The 23,834-nt window shown below is 42.8% G+C and overlaps 1 protein-coding gene across 3 annotated transcripts in view; it reads left to right on the top strand.

Moving 5' to 3' along the window:
* EBF1 (EBF transcription factor 1) overlaps positions 1 to 23,834 on the top strand; it is a 377,408-nt gene that overhangs the window by 218,435 nt on the left and 135,139 nt on the right. For all 3 annotated transcript variants that reach the window (XM_090288505.1, XM_090288504.1, XM_090288503.1), the window contains exon 7: positions 14,615 to 14,696. In XM_090288505.1, the coding sequence (XP_090144631.1) occupies positions 14,615 to 14,696 (82 nt within the window). The remainder of the gene's footprint in view (positions 1 to 14,614; positions 14,697 to 23,834) is intronic.

Raw genomic sequence — 23,834 nt, 5'->3', positions numbered from 1 at the left:
ATGAGAAGAGAGGAGATGTACAATTAAGGTCCCAAATGAGAGCTGATGTGAAAGTTTTGGTTGAGGATTTAGGGAGGCTGAAGCTAAAACTGAGTGTCAATGAGGAGGTTAATCCACCCGCCTCTGGAATGCATCTTGCTGCCTGTAATACTGACATGGTGGAACAGCTGAGGGCGAGAGGCCCCAAGTTCACGTCCATGCAGGGTGCTGGAGATGATGTAAGGATGGCAGTGCCAGGTTTCTGAGGCAAAGGTGTTTCTGCCCTGAGCCATGCATGCAATGGAAACCCAAGATGCTCCACAGGCTAGGACTGAAGGGGAGCAAAAACAGGCAACTGAGCAATTAGAATTGTCACTTGTCTACATTGCAAAGCATGAAGCAACAATCCTATTAAAGTTTAAGTTGACATGTCCTGACCAGTGTGGCTCAGTTGGTTGGGCATCATCTGACAGAGTGAAAGGTCGCTGGATCAATTCCTGGTCAGGACAAATGCCTGGGTTTGAGCGCCAGGCCCCTGGCTGGGGCACATGTGAGAGGCAACTAATCAATGTTTCTCTCTCACATCAATGTTTCTCTCCCTCTCTTTCTAAAAATAGGTAAATAAAATATTTAAAACAAATAAAGTAGTGAATAAGAATATGAACCGTGAATCCAGGTTCTCTCACTAGCTTTGTGTCCTCAGACAAATGGACGTACTAAAACTGTCAACCTTAGTAGTTGCTACCTTAGGGTTGTTGTGAGGATTTCATGAAATAATGTTAGGAAAGTGCTCATCAAATTATCTTGCACATAGTAAGCACTCAAATAATAGTAACACTAATAAAAAGAACAAGAATGATAGTAGTTGTGATGCTATTCATTATAGAAGCAGAAGTAGATATTATTGCCAATACTGTAGGAGTTTATTTATCAATACTTGTCTTATTTCTCTGACAATCCTAAAGAAAAAAAATTTGATCCATGTCCATTTACCATCATATAATTGATATTTCTGATGCACAAACAAGATTCTACTGAGCAGTGTGAAGGAAACAGGATTGTATAACATATGATTCTCCAGTGAGATACTAGTAATCAGATAAGAAATGAAAATGCAGATAACCAATTACAAGGTGCTAAGGAACCAGTATGGTTGGTATAAAGAAAAGTTGTGGGAATTTAAATAATGCTGTTTTGGCCAATGTGATCAAGGAGACTTCGGCATTGGCCTTGAAGAATGGATTTGATTTCCTTTCAGTCAACAAAATTTCAGGCAGTGGGAACAGTTTGTACAGAGGCTTGGAAGTGGAAAATAGTAAACTTTTAGGGAATGATGAGCCATTTGACCAAAGGTTAAGGAAAGGGCATCTTTGGAAGAAAAAAATGAATTAGTGAGTTTCATCTAGGAGTAGCCCAAGTGTGATCACTGAGGTTATGCAAGCCTCAACCCTAATAATCCCTTCAGGTGTTCACAGCCAAGTGAACCAACCAGAGTTATGCAGAGATAACCTAAGTATAAAATGACCAGGTAAGTACCATAAGGCAGACACTCACAGATCTTGAATGCCTTAGGTATATGGAAGAGCAAGACATTAACTCCAAATGGGAGCATCTGGGCAGTCTTATTGGGAGGGGAAGGATAGTGATCAGAATTGGATGGATGGAGGGACTTGAAGAAGGAAAGAAAGGCTTTATAGGTCAAAAGTATGATTGAGCCCAACCTTGGAGGCTGGAGAGAACTCTCAGTGCCCAGTGAACACAGGCCATAGTATGTTTGCAGGCTCACAAGGTGATTCTATTTTGGGGTAAAGTCTAATAAGAGTATTCTACCTGTCACTTGGATAAAATAGAAGACAGAGGTGAAAGCCCTCTAAGTTGCCATTTTTTCGCATTCCAACTGAGATGTGTCTCATTAGGAAAAAGAAGTAGGGCTGATTCTTCCCTTGATAGACAAACAAGGGGAGAGATGATTGCTGTAGATGTCTCTTAGGCCACTGATGCGTCCCAGGCAGGAGAAGCCCACCAGTATCCTCTGTGCCTGCAGCTCACTCTCTAAGGAACCAGGACAACTGCCCATTTGATCCCTTGTCTCACGTCACTCACTTAGCCCCATCCCCTGACCTCGTCAGGAAGGGTTAACCTTCCTACCCACTTCTTCAAAAGCTCAGTATAAACCAAAGATCTCCTTTCCCCTGAGCCCCATCTTCCCAACCAGGCTGTGGACCACCTCATTGTGAAATACGGAGGCACAATTTTTTACCTGTGTTTCAGAGAAATGGGAGCAGAAATCCAGCCTCTACCAAAAGTTTGTTATTTAAGCCTTGGTTTCTTTCCATTATTACTATGCTGCCTAAAAGAAAAGAAAAATAAGGAAGGGGAAAGAGCAAGCTGAGCACCTTCCAGATTTGTTATTTGAGGATGATTTATTCTCTAATGGTGACTGTCTTGGCAGGTGCATGTGTTCATGTGCTCGCACATGCTCCTCCCATCCTCTTGAGCAAACAGGTTTGAAGAAGCATTACCTGAGGAGGCGACACGTGTCAGGCAGGTCTGCTGTTCACTTGAAAGAGTTGTGGTGTCTCAGCTTCTGAATTTCTGAGGCACCTGAACTAATGCTACTTTACCACTAGCTAGCACCCAGGGTAATGCCAGTCTCATGTTACAATTACTAGAAAATCTGGTGGCTGTCATCGCTTCCTCTGAACAAGGGATCTCCACAAAAGTATGACACCATTACACCTGCTAATTCAAAGACATTGTGTGAACTATGACAGACCCAAGTTTGCCTTTTCCGCTGATTCAAGTGAAGAAAGTCCAGCAACTTAAATGGAAGTGGAGGGAGAAAAAGTTTTAACACATTTCTATAGACAAGCCCTGGAAGGGTCAACTTGGGGAAAAAAAAAAGTCGTGTTAAGGGGAGTAATTAAACAGGCAGAGGGATTGAATATTAGTTCTTCTACAGAGTAAATGAGGATAAAGTCTGTTAATTATGTGACTTTTTTTAGTCCTAATGTGATAATAAAGTACTTTAATTCTGGAGGGGTTTCTAACAATTTCAGCTAAAGCATTGACCCTTCCAGTAGGTGAGACCAAGAAGCAGCTTTTAACACTTTCTAGCAAAAAGCAAGAAATCAGAGTTAAGTGGATTTTCCCCCCCACTCTTGGAGTTTAGTATAGAAAACCGTGACCCGGCACCACCATGAGACTGTTGGTGAATGGACTGGCTTACTTGAGACAGGGAAGCATTTATGCTCGCTTTTATGTTTAATTCCTAAGGGAAGACATGAGAGCGATCTGAAGTATAAATAGCCCAGTGCAGGGTTCTAGTACAATGATTAACAGCATCAAAAAGATTATACTCAGAATGCAGGTGAAAGTTTGGTTTTCAAGACTTTAATCTTATAAAAATTTATGTCATCATGAATGAGTGGTAACTTGTGTTAGGGCAACAGAGAAACGAAACTGGTTTGTCCGCAGCATTATAATTATGGTGGCAGCACAGACTAAAGAACTTGGGGGATGTATTGCAGCAACTGGCCAGGCCTGGATCACAGATGCCATCTGGCCCACGCGTGGAATGAGTTCATGCCACTGAAATACCAGGACTCTTGAGTGAGAGCCAGGAAGTTCTCCAGCAGGACAATGGAGGACTGTTACCAATTGGGGAAGATGGATACAGGGACGTCAACTCATAGCCTCCTTTCACAATCTTGTGAAAACTCTGGATTCATTCAACAGAAAAAAAAATCGTGTATACAAATTCAAATACAATGTTGAGATATTCAAGAATCCCATGTAGACCCTCTGGGGACTCTAGGAGAAGGTTCTCTGGACTAGATAAAGTCTAAATTCTCATCCCATTCTAGCATTCTTTGTTTTATGATCAACCGGTTGTCATGATAACATAAAAACTTCTTTGGAGTTTTGTTTCCCATGTTTCTCTTTTAAACTGAAGCTGTTAGTGACATGTAGAGTAGGGAGTAGGGGAGGGCAAGAGAGTATGACCTGGGAGCTACAAAGCACCTCAGAAGGTCTAAATTATGTCACTGTTCATCAACAGTATTGCTTTAGTTTCATTTTCCAACAGTATCCTTATAATATCATGAGAAATAGTGCTTAATAAAGTGTCAGACTCTATTTTGCATTATGATTTTAAGATGATAAATTTCTTCTTATATTTTTATGGACTAGAACACACAGACTTATTGGATCACCCATAATATAAACTGGAATAATTTGGAGCTCATGAGATTATTGTCATTGCTCTGTGGGCATGAGGCTCACTGGTCATTTTTATTTGGAGGCTGATCCTGAGCTTTAAATCCGCATTAAGGAGTCACTTGTTTTTGTCTGAACTCTGCTTGAGTGGTGTGTTGGGACGCAGTGGTTTTTGTTTTTTTTTTTTTTTTTTTTTTTTTTTTATGAAAGCCATTGCTCAAATTAAATTCATTCTCCCCGATGGTGCATGAGCCCAGAGGATGGGTGGCAATGCATGGTGATACTGAGATTGGGACCAGGGAGAATGTGTGTCCAGGAAAGTGAACAGACAAATGGAGTGAGGTTTTAGAAAAGGGTGATGATGACTTAAATAGGTTTCAAAATAATTTTCCTCTTTAGCAAGATGCCTTGCTTTTCTTTTGGAGGAACAGCTTCTTCAACTGATGCCTTTTTCTTTTCTGGTAGAAAAATGAGATTGTTTCTCCTCCTTGGAGCAAAAATTTGTCAAATATCAGCTTCCTTTGGCAACCAGGAAACTCCTTTTTTTTTTTTCTGTGGCTCATGCTGGGGTTGAGATGGGATGGGTGAGGGAATTAAAATTTTCTTTTTGCGCAGAGGTGATTTCACGTGTTTTTGCACTAAGTCTCAATAGTGGATAATTAGATATTGTCCCTTCTCTGAAGTTCACTCTTTCTGGTGCCTAACATTACCATTGCATTTATCATGTGATATTGACATGACTGATGATTTTTAAGAGTAAACTAAATATTCATTCTTAAGATTCAGTATACATCAAAAGTGTTTGAGAACCTTACCCCCCTAACCTACTTCCATCAGGACAGGTTTCCAGATGATTCTGACACAGGTAGCCTGAGAACTACACCGTGTGCCCTTCCATGGGGGCAGGGAGGACATTTTCTCTGTGTCTGTGCTTGGCACATTGCTGGTACTTAGTAAATGCTTACTAAATGCTTACTGAACGAGGGATGGACTGAAGGAAGAAATGGATGATGTAAGGAAATAAGCAGAACCAAGAAATAGCGAACCGTCAGTAGCTCTCAGCACTGGGTTTCAACAAAGTCATCAGAAGGGTCTGTAGAATTTTGGAGAGAGCATGTCTATTTCATACTATTTGTCACATGGCCTTTTGTCCCTTGGGGTTATGCTTCAATGTTTTAAAAACAATGGCAAGTTTCACCTAGACATGATATTTTAAACTTTGACATTGAGGAAGTTTTAAGTAGGAAATTGAACACACCAATGGTGTGGAATCTGCCCAGTTGATACTCTTCTATGAACCTAGTATGTGAAACTAATAAATGATCTACATTGTACAGAGTGTGAGATGGATAGCTCTTAACTGTTCTCATTTAAATTACCTGGCAAATCTTAGAGCATAAAGACTTTGGCAAAGAGTCATCATTATCTATTGCAAAGTGGGGGCAACATTATCTACAGTCTATGCTGTATGATACTTCAATTTTTTATAACAATAAAGTTGTTTATTTTTTCTTGAATGCCTATTTTGAGAAAATTTAGAAAATATAGAAAAATGGAAAGATCATTTTTGCGCTACAATTATTTACAGTCAGTGTAAATCAGATATTTGTTTACTAGGTGCCGCAGTGACTTTAAACGTGTCTTGGTGTGAAGGAGGAGGCAGACGATTACCCAAGTGACTGGAGTGCAAGATGTAGAGACCAGGTGTGACAAGAGACGTAACAGAGTGGAGGAGGAAGGGATTGATCCTAGCTGGGGTATTTGGGAGCGTTTCATGGGCACCGTGCAGTTAAGCTGCACCTGGAAGGCTGAGTAAGCTCAGGGGAAGCTGAGACGGTGTGGGACCCAGGAAGGCAGCCTGGGATGAAGGCAGGAAGGAAGCTTCATGCTCAGGGCACAGGATGTAACTCGATGTGACTGAAGCAAAACATGCTGGAAGGTGAAGAGTAGGGGACCCATGTGCCCGGAAAGGTATAATCTTGACATTAAGAGGGACTTTGAAAGATTTCTGAATCCAGCCCCTGCCAGAAAACTGCCACAGATTAATACTTGATGAGCATTCGACCTTACTTGGCAATTACTCAAATGCCCTGTCATCCTCAGAGCTAAGAAGGTGTCCTGAAAGTTCGATTTTAAGTGTTTTCCTTCTCTTTTACTTTCCTTATGGAGGAAAACTTGAAGTGAGGTCATTGTGATGGTAGCACAATTGGTACTAAGGGAAAAGAATTGGTGACACAGGCTAGGCTCTCCGGGGACAGTGTTGGTTGGGTAAATGAATGACACTGAATGTTTATATTTCCTAAAGTCTTGAAAGTAGTATTGAGGTGAGTGTCCAGAAAAACCCATGTTTCACTGACTGTGAGTTTGAACTTTTTGATCTTTCTCTGGCATCTCTCACCTGCTTGGGGGAAATTAATATTGAAACCGTTTCAGTCCTTAAGAAGAAAAGTGAAATTCTCACATCAGGGGCTAAATGAATATGCTTTAAAATCTTAACCTCGTGGGTATTAAACAGAGGGGTATTAAAAGCCTTTAATTTTCCACCTATGGCTTGCTGTGTGCAAGAGAGACATTTAAAGATGGTGACTTACGCACTGGTCAATGCATATAGTATAACTAAATCCTTAAGACGGTGTTCATTGAGGCCTCCCCAGAGACCCGGATCACATGGATTTTGCTTTGGCTGTCATCCTCCAAATTTAGGTTGGCTCTGTGACCAGACCCACCCACCAGGCTTTCATTACAGTTAAAATGCATTTGAAATAGGCGAGAGCCAGGAGCAAAATTGGAACACATTACAATTTATAATTGGGAATATTCTAGTGACAATACCAGAAATTCTTATGCTAACTTTAGGTCTAATTCTGTATAAATTTGGTGATGATGATGAGGGGATAGCCCCATATGGTCAATGGCCATCCTCTCATAATGTAATATTCATAACATACAAAGGAATGAGTTTAATGGATATAAACTTTGGAACCAAACTGCCTACATGCAGATCCCAGCTCTACCACTTAGCAGGCAGGGCATCTCAGACAAATTACATAAGCTGTCAGCATTGTTATCTATAAAATGAGAACAAAGATAGCACTTAGTTGGGAAGAAAGAATAAATGAGTTAATACAGGTAAAGACTTAGAACAGGGCTGTGCATTGGTATACTTATGTGTTCGTTCTAATAACTACTCAGTCGAGGTGTTGAGGCTCCTGCTACCTTGTGTTTTGTACTTGGCTTTGTGGGATGGGTCACTTGTTACTGAAGGGAATTTATCTCTGCACTTGCCTTCCTCTAGTGTGGGGAAGGGTTTGCACCAGTGACCCCGAGTTCTGAGGCCTGATGTCTGTCTCGTATCCTGTCCCCACATCAGTAGGAGCTCTGTGTCAGGTGCCTCCTTGCAGATCATGTTCCTTGGAATGGAAACAGTTTAAGACACCTATGCCCTCTGTCTGTCCCCAGCCTGGAGGAAAATGGACCAACACTTGGGTTTGTTATCTGCGTCCTTCCTGCTACATATCAAACTATCAGGATGATTCCAAATGTCTGCCCAGGGCCAATGTTTGTACCTTAATACATCGTGACAAGAAACTCTTGGCATTTAAGGAATCTTTATAGAAGAGTATATCTGAAAATGAATGCCATCTCTACCACAGACAGGCTTACAGTGCTTTGGATGTGTCTGACATTCTCATTTAATTCCCAGTCAAACCTTGCAGCAGTCGGTGGTAAGCTACAGACCCTTGATCTGACCTCCCTTCTTCCTGCTATTTCTAAAGAATTGCAATTTATTTTTTCCCCATTGGCTATGAGTTCTTTTCCTTCCCCCTCTCTTTTCTCTATCCTGCTGCGTTTTCCCACCTTTCAGATAGACTCCTAGTATGAGAAGACCCATTTGCTGTGGCTTCTTTTTTCTTAAAACTATTCAAAAAGTCTTTGGTCTGTTGATATGCTATCTCAACACCCCCCACCCCCATCAATTCTTGCCTCTAATTATGTTCTTTTATCACAGCCAAACCCTGAGCTCTGAGATAATGAATGCTTTTCCAGTTGAGTTCAGGCTGAGAACACTTTCCAGAAATGCCCAAGATCTCTGGTACCTTGCCTAGGAGTAGAGGTATACTCCTTGAAGTCAGTGGCCAATAATAGGGGCAGCCACAAGATAGTGCCACAAGTTGATATCATTCCACCTTCCACTGTGGGAGGAAGGGGTTGGCTGCAACTGTGTAGAATCCCCTCCATGATCTTGTTGCTTCCCCTTTCTTCCTTCCTCACCTCTCAAACATAACTGCAAGGGTTTGAGTCAAGGCTGGTCCTCTCTCAGTAGTGCATTTTATTGAATAATATCAGAAAAGGAGAGGAGATCAGCCTGGCAGTGAGCGACCTTTGCCTTCACACAGACCACCCTTGTGACATCTGTGGGATTTTGGCAGACTTACGGGTATCATATTTTCACATGGATGAACTGTACTCTACCACCTCTTCTGTGTACCAGGAACCCCCCGCCCCCCGGAACTGTTGACATTGCAAATAGAGTTTTCTCTTTCTAGCTGTTTTAGCTCCCCTGTTTTCAAGGGAGAACTATTATTTTTCATGGCAGTGGCCACGGGACTTGTGTTTACCTCTCTGCAGAGGGGCTGCCAGGGGTACTGATGGCATTTCTGGAGTAGCCCCTGGCAACTCGGGTGGTCTGGGTAGACACAGCTGCTTTCTGGTTAAATATTTTCAATTTGTGAGGATTCTTGTACTCCTGGAAAGTCTTCCTTGGTTATACTGGGCAGTAGATTTGGTCTTGGGGGCAGACGGATCTGTGCTTCATTGTCAAAGCAGAGATAATAATGTAGTCCGTGCAAAGAGGCCCCTTGAATCGTGAGGCGATTCCCCTCTACCCTACAGCGAGTGAGTGTGTGTGTGTGTGTGTGTTTGTGGGAGCAGCTTGAACTTCACACAGAAGGGACCCCACAGTTGTCTCCACACAGCTGTTTCCTGCATCAGGTCAGAGGGAGTCTCCGTGTTCTGAATATCTTTGGGAAGGATCGTCTGCCACATAACCATCTGTGGGCATAAGTCAGAGGAACTTTCGGGGAGCCTGGAGACTGCAAATGGGGTTTTTATGTCTCGGTTTAGGTGTGCCTTGATGCTTTCCTTTCCAGCCTGGACATTATAAGAGTAGCTGAAAACATCCAAACGTGATTTCCCAGAGTTTGGGTGGGAGAGCTAAAACTCAACCTGCTCAGCCCAGACCTACTGCAATGCTTTGCATGATAATTAATGGCAGACAAGCTGTTGCTTAATGGACGGTTTTACTGTGTGTGCCCTTCAGTTGTGACTAGCTGGAGTCCTCCGTGATTTAAGCGGGTACGTCTCTTCTTTATGTGTGTCCTGGCCATTGGATCAAGCTGCTAGAATCATGATTGTCTCTCCTTGGGTTTTGCTTTCTCTTTCTTTTTTTGTAGGTCATTCAATGGAAACATAGAGTACACGTTGGTTAAGTAGAGCTTTGCTTCTTTGCTTAACCTTAACATTCAAGGAGAGAAGAATATTTTTTGTTTCTGAAAACCTCAACATCTCTTGAGTGCTAGGCAGTGACCAGTTGTCAGGGATAAGTGAGGTGGAACATAATTATTACTTTTTTCTATGCCAGTTATTATTTAAACACTCCACATATGATATTCATTTAATTCTCAATAACCATCTGAAGTAGGTTCTGTTATTTCCTCCCCCTTTTACAGGTGGGAAAACTGAGGCACAGAGAGGTAAAATAATTTGTCTAAAGTCATACAATTAATTAAACAGCGGAGCTAGAATTATGATGAAAACCACATAGTAGTTCTGGGAGAGAGATACTGTTGCTCCCACATTTTAATGAGGCCACTGAGTGAGAGTCAAGGGAATTATTGAAATTAACCCAGGCTTGTCTTATCTCCAACCCTAGCTCTTGTCCAGTACACTCTACTACTGTCTGTATTGTAGGGTCTGGATTCTGTTTAGTTGAACAAATATACACTGGAAATCCACTGGGTTCTGAGTCCTGTGCCATATGCTGGGTATACAGAATTGACTTTGTGTTATTTTACATCCTTTTATAGATGGGTCAGATCCTTTTGGCTAGTTCATCGAATTTTCCTTCTGGTGCCCAGCACCGTATTAGACACGTGGAAGCTACTCAGTATACCGAATATCTCTTGGTTGGTAATATGTGATATCAGTAAGTTATTGAATAAACAACTTTGTTTTACCAATATGATGAACTTAAACACAACTTTTTAATATGTCACATTTGATTTCATGACTGTCACTTTCTAATTGAGGTGGCAGACAGAAAAGTTCAATATGTGAACTGTGGAGCTCTTATTTGGTTGACTTTTGAAAAGTGAACATTGCATTGGAAGCAGTCATACAACTAGAAGTCAGGACATGCGGATGATAGTTCTAGTCTCATAACTAATAAGCCTGCGTGCCTGTTATGTCTCTTGATCCCTCCCAATTTTCTCATATGCACCATGAGGAAGTTAGACTCAGTGCTGGTTAAGGTCACTTACTGAGTCCTGTATTTCATGGAGAAAACCCATAACATAATGAGTTCTTTTAGCAACGTAAAGTATGAGTTTAGTTTTGACTGAAGATAAGTATCTTTATTTTATTGAGCCTTAGTTTTCTTGCCTTTTAAATGGGTTGATAACTTCTGGCGTGCTTGATTTATAGGATTGCTACGAGGGTTCCGTGAGACACTGGGGATATATGTGCTTTGAGCAGAATAACACGCTGTAGGAACACAAGATGACATTATTCGTATTGAAAGTTAACGATCAAGTGTCAGGTTTCTCACCACCCCACCCCCCCGCCCCCAAAGGACTGGAGTTTGGTCCTGGTGGGGCTATTTCCTGGAGTTTATGGAACTCTTTGGAACTCTGCAGGGTCAATAGGGGCTTTGTCCTGCTGCAGGCCAGTTTCCCACGGTTGGGGTAAGGCTGCCACACTCTTTCTCCTGACGCACTTTATCAAACACACCCGCCACACAAACTGTGGCAATTCATTTGACAAAAGTGAGGTTTTCAGTTACAATAACCTCCACTTTGTTAAAAGCCCCCTCGGAATCTGAGACCCTCTCCGCCGGCCAGCAGACATGTCCCCAGGTTTACCACGGCCTTAAGAGCAGCCCGATAAAAACCATCGCCCAAATTTGCATGCCACGTCTCTGTCTCTGGGTGCGGATATTTTTAACTCCTGCTTCTAACTCCTCTCAGTTCCTTTAAGGAAGGGTGATCGGCAGGGTCAGACACTTGGCATCTACTTAGGGGAAAACTTTGAAAGGATTCTTGAGGCTCCCCCTCGGGTAGGACTGGCTTTACGCAGAAGCAGCAGCCCGTCAGAGCATCTTTGCCACAGAAGGGCTTGTGCTAGGCCCCGGGCACCAGTTGGCGCTGTCCCTTCTCCACGACAGATGGTCAGGCTTTCAATTTCAGCAAGCGATCCTCTGTCGGCTTCAGCCAGCACGCCAAGTGACAGGGCAGCTTAGGGTAACAGGGATCCGGTGTGTGCCCGGCATAGCTTTTGTGCTAACAATGGGCTGCTGACAGGCACCTCGCCCCTGCTCATTCTGGAGGCAGAAGATCCCCTGCTCCCTTGATTCTGTTTCTCCCTGGCTGAGCGAGCGTCCTGTTTGCCTGCCTTTCAAAATCCATGTTGGCACCAGATGGACCCCCTCACGGTGGCTAGCAGTTGTCTGACTTGAAGATGCCAGAGGGTGTGCTGACAGCTCCTTCTAACACAATCTGAATCTGGCTGTTGGGCCTGGGCTCAAATGGTTTAAACACATGCAGGCGGCAAATATTATCAGCCCTGGGGAACCAGGGCCGGAGGGCGGGTGGCGGTGACGTCTCTTTCCACGATAGTCACGTTGCCAGTGTAGAGATAATAATACTAATAATTCCTCTTGTACAGTTATTCATATTTACTCCTATGAGTACAATTGCGAGGGTGGTACAGTTGCCATTGATGGTACAGTTGGTATTCCTGTCAATACTGTACCACTTCTGTTATTACTAAATAGCATAATGTTTAAGAGCACAGGCTCTGTCCAGGTTGAGAGACTCACACCTGCTAACCTTTGGGCAAGTTATTTTACTTTTGCTGAACCTCAGTTTCCTCATCTATAACATGGGATGAATAACAGAGGTTATTTAGGAGAATTAATGGGGAAAATGTACAGGCCGGGGCAAAAGGAGGTTTATAGAGTATATTCTTATATTATTACTTGTTAATTATCATATTATTTTCCATGCGAACAACTGTGAACTGCCCCTTCCACCACACACACCCCTATATATGAAGTTTTTAGCCCTGTGCTGGGCATGAGGTAAGCACTAATACATGAAGCTATTAATTACTTCCACCATCACCATGCTCGCCATGTGCCAGGCATGATACATCATCGGAGTTAATTCTCACAATTGCCTTATAGGGTAGGGACAGTTTTTATACCCAATTTTTGATAAAGAGTGGTTCAGAGAAGTTGAGCAATGTATCCAAAGTCACACAGCAGTACTTGTCAGAACTGGGATGTGAACACCGTTCTGGGTGTTTCCAAAGGCCGTGGCTTTTCCACCATGCCACACCAACTCGCACTTACAACTCAGTGATGATCAGGTGTCTCCTGGGGTTCGGGATGGCTTCTCAACATGCTCTTCCCACCAGCTGTGTGTGGAAAGCAGCTGGTTTTCACATGTCAGGTGTCTTTGGGTATAGGCTCGAACCCCAGCAAGATGCACTCTGCTGAGCTCTGCTACTGTCAACAGTTTCTGGAAGCCGCGTGGGATCACCAGGGCCTGGCACTTGTCTTCTGAGAGCTCAGAGGAAGGACACAATGCAAAGGGACTTAGGACTGTGACCCCTCTCTCAAAGCCCCATCCTTTCCCTAGTCTCCCCAGTGGACAGGGACATGAACAAGGACCCCTCCAAGGGAACGACAGTGCTACTCCTTGTGCTGGGGAAAGGGGGCCAGAGCCCGATGTCCTTATGCACGTTTGGGCTTCTGCTGTGTTCCATGAGTCATTTGTCTCATGTGAAAGGTTGATAAACTTCAGCCTCTGTGGCAAGAACATGGAGGTAGGGGCCGTATTTTTTCAAAGGCCCGCTTTTATTGACGGGCAGTTGAATGTCGCATGATGTTGGAAGAGCCATTTCAGGAAGATGTTTACATTTTAAAATATTACTCTTTTGCTTGATAAAAGGTAATTTTTTTCCTCTTTAAAGAGTTATTCCCACACCATACTCCCTTCTTGGCAGATGGGGAGGCACCAGGTTGGAGGGATGCTTCTGGGACTTGTCTCCATTTAATAAGCAGAAACTGGTTAAATGCGGTGTCCTTTCGTGCTCTGCTCTCCTTACTGGGCACCCCCGTGTTACTTGGGTGATAGACCCTGTGCTTAGAGCTAAACTGAGACTGGCACAGGCCAGTGTGACAGTTTTTCACGAAGTATGTGCTTCACGGTGGGAATTGTACTCCATTGTATACCTGAAGTAGGGCAAAGGTGAAGGAATTCTACAAGAATTTCACTGACTGGCATTTTCATGCATTCTGATATTTATGGAAATTATTTGAGCCTGAAATCCACAGCCCCTAAATGTGATAGGGAAGGAAGAACTTAAGGTGGCTTTTAAAATGCTTCTTTTCCCAAACCTGGGCAGGTGTGGGACATGCAGGTGGCCAACACGAATGACCTAGAAGGACACCTTTGATATCCACTGCCTTTACCTGATAGGTGTTAACAACTGTGACGTAAGAAAGAACTCAAGAGTTATAGGGTGACCGTCTAATTTATCATCCATAACAGGACACTTGCAAGTTAAAGTGGGTAATATTACTACACTCATATAGCTGATGTAAACTGGATTGTTTCTGGCAAATTGGGACTCTTGGCAAGTAAACACCCATGAATCTCACATACAGGGAGTATTTGTGAATCTTACCTGCTTCTCATGGGTACTACTAATTAGGGTATTTTATTTGGAGATGCTAAGATAAAAAGTGTTTACCATCTAGTATGTATTTTGCTGGTTCATACTCTGGGAATTTATAGGACTTAAATTACATGCTGTTAGGGACTTTGAGTAATTGTCAGGCAATTATACCCAATTGGAACCTACTTTAAATTATGATAAAGACTTTCCCTCTGAGTAAAAATACTTCCTTGGGAGCTTCATTTTTTTGTGAGATCTGTTGGCAGTACTGAGAGCCATGCATTTCAGCTTGGAGACAAAGCAAAGGCTAAAGCTTCCAACAAAATACTGGTTCTAACACCATTTTGAATATTTCAGAAAATGTGCAGAGAATGCATAACCCAGGAACGACTTCCTACTTTTTTTCCCTTTTGTGCCAGGCCTAAAATGCTAATCATGATCATTTGTTTCTTCGCAGGTTCTTCCTGAAGTTTTTCCTAAAATGTAACCAAAATTGCCTAAAGAATGCAGGAAACCCACGTGACATGCGGAGATTCCAGGTAGGTCTGTCTTGTCTTGTCTTAAATCTTTATAATGACATGAATGTTAGGAGAGGGTTAAAAAAAAAACCAAACCCAAAACAGTCTTAGGCAGAGGAAGATAGAAGAGCTGTTTCCCTAGAGCGGAGAGCAGGTGAGGCTCCTGGTCCCCCAGGTCTCTGCGGTTTAGGAGTTGTTTTTATCAGAGGAGAATTGGGACCACACCACCTGCATTCGCTGGCTGAGCCAATTTAGCTTCCAGAATGGACTCACAGGCTTAAACCACCGCAGGTGAAGTGAAATACATAGAAACAATGAATTCTTTGCCTAGAGGTTCACAACTAGAAAACTGATAAATTAGAGCTCTGTCCTGTTTTTAGAATTTACTATCTTCTCCCTTCCTTCTCTCTTCTTTTCTTCTCTTTGATGCTTGGAAATTGTTAGTAGTTGTTATTATTAAAAAAAAAAATGAACCCCTGGAGAAGCAGGGCATATTGAGAGAGCCAGGAGTGACAGCTCTGTTTCAGAAACGTCCTTGTATGGCACATGTAAATGTTCTCAAGGGCCCATCAGATCCTCTACCCTGTAAAACAGGAGTGGTATGCTGACCTCATATAATTTTACCTTTTCTAAACAAAGAAGATGTGAAAACAAATGTGTTAACTTCCAAGACACAGAATGGTAGTTGGGTTTTAGTAAACGTGGTTAAGTTCTAGGTAGGTGCTTCTCAAACTTGAAAGTATCAAGAAAAAGAAGCCCCTGGGGATCTTGTTAAAATGCTAATTGAGTTCAGGGAAGAGAAGAGAGGGGATTCTCCATTTCTAACAAGCTCCCAGGTGATGGCAACACCCTGGACCACACTTAAGTAGCAAGATTCTAGGCCCTGTGTTGCTCTCCATCTGATTTTATGGCTAACTCATTTGCATGGTCAATATTAATTTCCCCATCAGAGTAATGACCCCTATGTGTACGTCCATACGATCTCTTTGGTGTGTCTAGTATGCTCTTACGTGTAGCCAGCTTTAAATGTAGGTTGAAATGTATGATCTCTGAGACGCTCTTGAAAGTTTTTATCTGCACAGTCTGATGGAAAAAGGAAAGGGAGGAGCATTGATTTTCGAATGTCAAGATCTCTTGGTCTCCAAGATGATTATTTTTTAAAGGGATGAGACTTCTTAGTCTCATGCACGAACAAATTCAGTGCAAAGAAGACATTCTCTCCTGAGATTCTGAAGTGTTTCTGTAAAATCATTCTGGCTTTGCTGACTTTTGTGCTCACAGACATGAATGGGGAGAATCCTTAGGTTCCTATTTTCCCAGAGAACATTTCACCTGGCTGGCTTCTGATCCCAAGTTGGGAGGTGTGGGTACTCTCGTTCCCACATAGGACTCTTTGTGTGGAGTTGGAGTCATCTTTGGGGGTGAAACAACACATATGATGCCCCTAAGTGTGCTGCTCAGTGTCTTGAAACACGAGATTGAGTTTTAGTAGAAACTTTTGTAGTTTGTTTGGCCTTGAGAGGAGCCATATATCTCATTTGAATGAGCTTGGCTTAGAAATGAGGTATATCCAGGCACGAACCAATGCAGGTATAGTAGACACGTCTGATGGCTTATGAATCCCAGGATCCACCTTGCGTGCCTCTCAGAGAAGCAGAGCTAGAGATAGACTTTGGTGACATTGGGAAACAAAAAGCATTTGTGTAAGACTTCTGGAGACTTGTTTGCCCTCACAGGGCCTGTTAGTAAAATATCTGAAAGCCTTGAATGAAAGGAATGTAGCTCTTATATGAGATGAGAAACCAACTCAGTCTGTTATTTTTGAGTCTAGAAAGTATTACTTTTACAGACCAAAGAGTTACTCTTTGTTTAGTAGAAGGGCTATTGAGACGAGGAGGCATGGGTTAGATTTCTGGAAAGCCTCCGTTTCCTCAGCTATACAATGGAGTAAAAATGACGATTCTGCTTATGTTATAACATATGAAAGAAAGACAACATTTTGCATGCATAAGGAACTTGCAAATGATAAAGCAAAATTGCAAGCCTTTGGAGAAAATACTTGTGCCAAACTAAAGCTGGGTCATTATTTCAACACAACCTGGGCACAATTCACATTTCAGGCTGGATGATCCTTTGTGGTTGTGTGTGTGGGGGGGGGGGGGGTGGATGAGGGAGATGGGGATGATTGGTCCTGTGATTGTAGGATGTGTAGCGGTTGTCACTGGCCTCTACCACTAGATGCCAGTAAAGACACTCCCCTCCCCCCAGTTGTGACAAACCAGGAAACCAAGATGTCTCCAGACCTTGTCAAATGTCCCCTGGTTGGGGTCGGGGGTGCAAAATTGCCTCTGGTTGAGAATCACTGGTTCAGTCCTATAGTCGACGACCTCAGATAGACTCTCCTTGGTGACCGTGCTTCTCCCTCAAAGAGTGCACTCTTTGACTCGTCATGAGAGCCGCCCGACAGAAGTCCATGGTATCTGTTCTTCAAATGCATGCGATTTACTTGAATCCTGACAGTGCTCTTTCCTGTGATTGTCCAACCGGCCCTAAAGTAGGGGGATGTTTCTCAAAAGGCACAACTACTCTGGCCACCAGAGAGTCCGTGTTTGCGTTGAAGAACAGCTGTATCTCTTTGTATCAGCAACGACCAATTCCTTATTGCATCCCATTACTCACTTGTTCCTTCCTGGGATAGAACTGAGAAGCCTAAGGCAGAATGAATACTGACTCATTTTGTTTTGTGTCTGTGTACGCCTACACATTTCATTAATTATCATTTTATAGAACTAGCGCACGGTCTTATGCATTAGGCACACGGCTATTTGTACAATCCGAGAATGGGTGGATTGCCTCCATAGGGTTCAAGTAAAACTTCAAATATCCCTTACACGGCCTTTCCATTTTTCTTCCAGTCTTGTTTCTTTCACGATCGTTTCCTCCTATGTTTCTCTGCATTGTTTCATGCTGGTAGCCACTCCATCCTCCTTGAACCCATCCTTTTCCTTGGATTTCATCGCAACATTCATTCATTCCCAGGCCCGTCCAAGGGATACTTGTTGTCTGCTCTTCTGTAAATGTTGGTGCTCCCTAAATTTCCTTTTGAGATTCAGATCTTTTTTTTTTTCTTTCCTTTTACTATATAGGATCTCTTTAGTATCTTCTCTTCCCCCAGCATCTTAACCACTGTTGGGGCACTGAGAACTCGAGTCAGGTTCCCTGAGACCTGGCACCCAGGTTCAGACCTAGTCACCAGCTGCCTGCTGGCTGTTTCCAGGAACTTTAATTCATTGAGCCCCAAACTCAATTGCCACCCTCCTTTCTCTGCCTTGTGCCTCTACCCAGCGAGCTTCTCTTCCTGTGTTCCCTGTCTTGCTTCATTCCTAACTGGATTAAGTGCCAGGGGGATGAAAGTTTATATTTCTGTCTATATTCAGAGTGTCCCATATGCATCTGTGTAGTTATACATGTCCATTTGTGTACCTGGAGGTACATCTGTGGACACTGGCCATAATGATGATGATGATGACGATGATGATGATAAAGCTAACAGTGGATACTTAGGTGAGAGATATGATGCTAAGTATTTTACATGAGTGATCATTTTATCCTTATAATATCCCTGTTGGGCATGTGCAGATATAGATTATCTCCATTTTATAGATGAGGAAACTGAGGCTTAAAGAAGTTAAACAAGGTGCCCAAAGACACACATTTAGAAAGTGATGAGGCAGTGGTTGGACCCTACCAGTGTGACTCAGATGTTATCTGATGCTATGGAACTGTGAAGAACTTGTCCAGAGTCTGTTGGCAGCTACGTAGTGAGGCAGGAAGGAGGTCTCTCAACCCCTGCGAGCTGCAGCGGCTACCTACGAATTGGTGCTGGGGCCTCAGGAAAGCCAAGGCTGGGTTTTTGAAAGCGGCATTTGCCCTAACAGAACCTAGAAATGCCATCTGGGTGAAGAACATTGGAACACCCCCAGCGTTTACCAGGCAGAGGAGGGTACAGTTCTTGTGCAGGGGAAGGAACTTGAGTCTTGTTTCTTAACAGAGCTCCTGGTTAGGCAATTTGTAATTATATGAAGTTCAGAAGAAGCAGCTATTACTCAGAAGACCGCCCGAGCTTCCCTGGAGCTGTTGAGGTTTCGGCCAGCTCTCTCGGGTGAGAAAACCCCCTTGCCTAGATGGAGCCCGAGTGAAGCGGCTCCTCAGAGTAAAACAGCATCACCAAGCACTCGGTTAAGAAATCAAACCCACGATGTTAGGACTGAGCTGAGAGGGGACATTAGTCTCCACCGCAGCTGTCCTGACCGATACGAGGTGCGTCATGAGGATGGTGGTTGAAGGTGTCCTGTGAGTGAGACTTATAATTTCCATCGCATTGCTCATCGGACACGAATCACTGCTGTTGCCTCTGAAGGGGAGGGGGAGCATGCCTTTTTGACCTGAGAAAACTGGTTTACTCGTTACATCTCACTGCGACTTTTCCCAGTTATATTGAAAATCTGAGACCTGGAGACATCTGATTGAAAATGTGCTCCACTGCCTATTAAGTGGGCTCTTCCCAGTTGTCATGAGTGCTGCTTTTCTCTCATTCCATTTTGCATGCTTACCAGGCCAGCCTGATCTTTGTACAGCCATGCCAGAGCATGTCTCCTCTGAACAGCAATCAGGGGCCTGTGTAGGTGACTGAGGAGGACATAAGAAAGGTTGTTGATCTCTTGACACGTAAAGACATCCTGTCAAGCAAACTCAGCCTCACAGCGGCTGAGCTTCTGGTGTGTAAACAGAGGCTGCTTAATTACACAGGTCATGTCAATTAGTGTGACCTTAGCGTTTTCAAGAAATTAATCACTCTCTGCAGAGCTTCACTGTGTTCGTACTTTAAGGCAGTATGGAATAAACCTTGTAGAAAATCTGGTACAATCTTAAAAAAATTTTTTTTTACAATGGATGTTTTCTTTTGAAATCCCCAGGCTGTGGTTAGGGTAACAGACTTGCTTAAATACAACAGTGGATACAGACTTCATTCAGGTCGGGCGGGTGTGGGAGGTGTGGGGGAAGGGAGAAGGTGGGGGTGAAGCTAGGGATGAAAACAGCTCATGACAGGGAGAAATTCACTGTGACTAAATGAGCCCAGTTCTTCTTCTTGACACTAAAAAGATGCTAATGTCACAGGACTGTGTTAAAACCATGTCACGGGTCTGGTTTTTAACTGACAGGAGCTCGACAATTCAAGGTTAAGATTTAATTCCTTATCAATAGCTTTCCTTGTTGGGGCTGGCAGAACGAGCATGGTGAGCAGGGAACGAGAATTGGGCGCAAGCTGTTATCATAGTTGATGCTGTAATACCTGAAGGCTGTGAAGTCGAGTCCGCGTTTCCAAATCCATCTTATCTCTTCAACAAAGTTTTTCCATAGGCTATAAATCCATATTTATGAATAAATGTTAGATCTATGACTAATATGAATATAAATGTAGACATTCGTTCATGTGTGCATGCACTCAGTAGTATTTATTGATGTGGTGTGTGGTGAGTATATTGTGATCAACAAGAAAGGCAGAGCGTTTGTCCTAATGAAACTTGCATTCTAGTTGGGGTCTATTACTTAGGATAATACCAGCTGCTGTAACAAATAGACCGAAGAATATCTAATGGATCATGTTCGACAAAAGGTTATTTCTTGCTCACATAATGGTACAAGGCAGGTGCTCCTGTTGGTGAGCGGATCTTGTCCAGGAAGTGATATGGGGAACCCGGGCTTTTTTTTTGTTTTGTGTCTCCACTATCCTTCAGGACCTAGTGGTCTCCATCTACCCAGCTGAAGGCTGCAGAGTGCAAAGAGGGGGCACATGGGCCTCCCTGAGCTTAGAAATGGTCCTAGTCAAGTCTGCTTGCATGCCACTGGCTAGGAACCTGTCACATGGCTGGTTACAATAACCAGGGGAGGTCTGCAAACGTTTAGTTCTATAGCCTAAGAAGAGAAAATTGAATGTATACACAATAATTACCATCAGCTCCCACAATGTGTACAAATTAATAATTGCAAAGCATTAAAAATTATAATTGTTGCTATAAAGAAAATTAAACAGGAGATTATGAGAGAGAATCACAGTGTGGCGTGGGCGATGGGAACCTATTTTAAAGCAGGTGACCAGGGGAAGCTTCCGAGGAGGTAACGTTTAAGCTCAGAACTAAAGGGTAAGAATAAGTCATCTGGGAGGAGCCAGAAGAATTTCTGAGTGAAGAGAACAGCAGGCCCTGATTTCATGTTTAGCTAAGGCGATGAAAAGTCTTCCTTCTCCTCTCAGTCATGTGGAGTGGGGATAGAAAATATGAGGAGAAACCACCAGATTGTTCATCGCAAATTCCCACCAAAAATGTGCTCTTTAAAATGATGACATGGGAAGTGACCTTAAAAGGCAACTCTGCCATTTTTTTTTTTTTTTTGTGAATTCTATAAATTTTGGAGGATCCTTGTTTATTCAAAACCATAGGATGTCTTTAGAGGATTCCTAAAATACATGTCCAACCTCTGCACTTTTGGTCTGTTTGGAAAGGCCCTTAAATAAAGAAGGAAATAGTCTCATTCCTTTTCTGTCTCTCCCACTGTCCCCACCCCCTGCCTTATATTGTTTTGACAAACAGCACATCTTGCAATTAAATTCTTTACCAACAGAATGCTAGGGACCCGAGCTGCAATCACTCTGCTCATGCAGAATAATTTCAAGATGCACCATGCTGATTAATTATACTGAAAGCAGCTCTAATGATAGCTTCAGAATAGAGGATTAATTCACATAACATGGTAAATACAAATGGTGAATTTTCAACCCGATATATTAAACCATTACAGCTTATTGGGAAAATATGTATCTTGGCATGAGCCTTATGCTGGGCCTTTGCAGAAAAAATGCATCACTGAGAAGGAATCCTTATGAACTGGATTTTTTGAGTGGTAGCTCTGCACTTAGAGGAAGTAAAATCCTACATTAAGTAGAGTTGTTATTGAAAAAAATGTAATATACATTAAAAGAGAGATATAAAATTGTGTGGTTTGATCAGAGTGGCTGATGGATATTGGTTTTGCAGATGCCAATATTTATTAAGATGTCCCAACAGAAGATATTATGTTCTTTGATTTTTTTTTAATGTGGTAACATACACAGCTCTTATCATGTGTGAGACACTCTAGTACTAAGTGTTTTACATGCATTATGTGGCTTATTTTTCTATCACTCTTTCTCTTACTTACTTTGCTTCAGACAAGCACATCAGCCTTTTCTATTCCTTCAGCTCTTTCCTAATTACACTAAACTTATTCCTCCCTCAGGCCCTTTGCACTTGCTATTCTGTCTCCCCAGCAATGCTCTCACTTCATTGAATGTCTGGCTACTTCTTATCACTCAGATTTCAGCTAAAATGTCCCCTATTCAGAGAGGCCTTCCTTAATCGCTCAGTCAAAAATAGCTCCCACCTAGGTATCACCCTTTCCGTTGTCTTTTCTTCTTAGAACTTTTCACATCCCCAAATCTGCTTCCATTGTTTATTTACTTATTGTTTGAAAATTCCATTCTGCCCCTGAGAAGAACTAAGCTATTTATGAGCAAAGGCTTGGCATGTCTTACTCAATGCTGCTTCTTCAATACATAAAATAATACCTGGCACATAGTAGGCTCACAGCTTATTTCTATGATTAAGTGACTTATCCACGGTTACAAACTAGTAAGTGATAAAGTTGGGATTCAAACTCAGGGACTATCTGACCCTGGAATCTGAGCTGTTGACCAATATACTCTTTTCTTGCTTCCAATTTCAACATCCATGTGCTATAACCCACTGGTAGAGAGAAAAAAGTGTGCACACACGCATGCACGCGCGCGCGCGCACACACACACACACACACACGACATTTCTGTGTTTTGGCTCACTGCTGCTTAAAATGGCCAGAGGGAACACATAAATGAGAGCACCAGTTAAATGCCAATGACACCATCAAGAGTCGTCAAAAGTATCCTGATCCAGAGAGGGAAAGACAAGGTTCAGATCAGTGATGAACTTTTCATGTCCAGCATGTGGCACAGGTCCAAATTAGTTTAGTGTAAGTACCTAAGGATTTCAAAAGATCCGTTCTTGTCCTACTGTTAAAAGAAGAGACATTTTTGTCTTGAGCCTTAAAGCGGGGATTTAATTCACTCACTCACTGCATCCTCCAGCGGTTTCAGTCCATTACATCCTGTAGGTTTATTCGTCCTCCATAATTTTTAATGAGTTATTTGGGATCTTTCAACCAGATAGAAACTAGCAATCAGGCAGGTTTTAGAGAATATCTCATTCCGTATCAGTGAAGGATATTTTAAAGGACAAAATTAATGAAGACCTCACTGCTGCAGACCATTTTTATGTAAGTAAAATGTAAAGTGTAGTCAGTCACGTGGACGTGGACTGGAAGGTGCCAGGGAGGACTGAAGCCAGGAGAGTGGATTGAGAGGCCTGTCATGGGCAAGAACTGGACCTGCCATCTGGAAGATTCCCCTTCAGGCCTCTGCTCTTAATTTGTCCTATGACCTTGAGGATGTTTTTAAACCTCTTGGGCCTCAGTTTTTCAAGATGTAAGAGAAAGTGTTGCGCAAATTTGCAGTGTCACAACTCCTGAGAATTTCTTCTGTCATTTTGGCTTGGGAACCTTATGTGATGACATATTCTTCAGCCTAATGGCATTTATGGAGTAAGATTCACCCTCTCTATTTTAACATAATTGAAGCCATGTGGAACTACCAAGTCAGAGCTGCTCGTGTGCACAAGATAACCAGTGTTTCCATATGGAGGTGATCTGACCCCACAGCTACAAAGGCATGTTACTGAATGCTTCAGTGTGCAGCCTTGCTATGAGGGAGTTTAGGGTTCCCTCTCTGCAGCGTTGTCCCCGTGACTCCCTTTGAAAATTCTTAGGTGGACGCCACTAGATTGGCTGATCTCTTGGGTTGCTTATGCCTACTATTCAAGGAGTCTCTAATGGGAGGTTCAGCAGACAGATAGGGTGGAGAATGTGGGCTGCATGGGGTGGAGGGGAGAAGTCTGATGAAATAGACATTATCATGTAGAACAGTGTTCAGTTTACAGAAAAATGAGGTCACGTACAGAGCGCTCCCATAAA

This window comes from Furipterus horrens, unplaced genomic scaffold, assembly GCF_987537825.1.
Source record: "Furipterus horrens unplaced genomic scaffold, mFurHor1.1.pri manual_scaffold_10, whole genome shotgun sequence".
NCBI classification, from domain to species: domain Eukaryota; kingdom Metazoa; phylum Chordata; class Mammalia; order Chiroptera; family Furipteridae; genus Furipterus; species Furipterus horrens.
The sequence above is the reverse complement of the archived record's forward strand: the minus strand, read 5'-3'. Positions and strand labels throughout refer to the sequence as shown.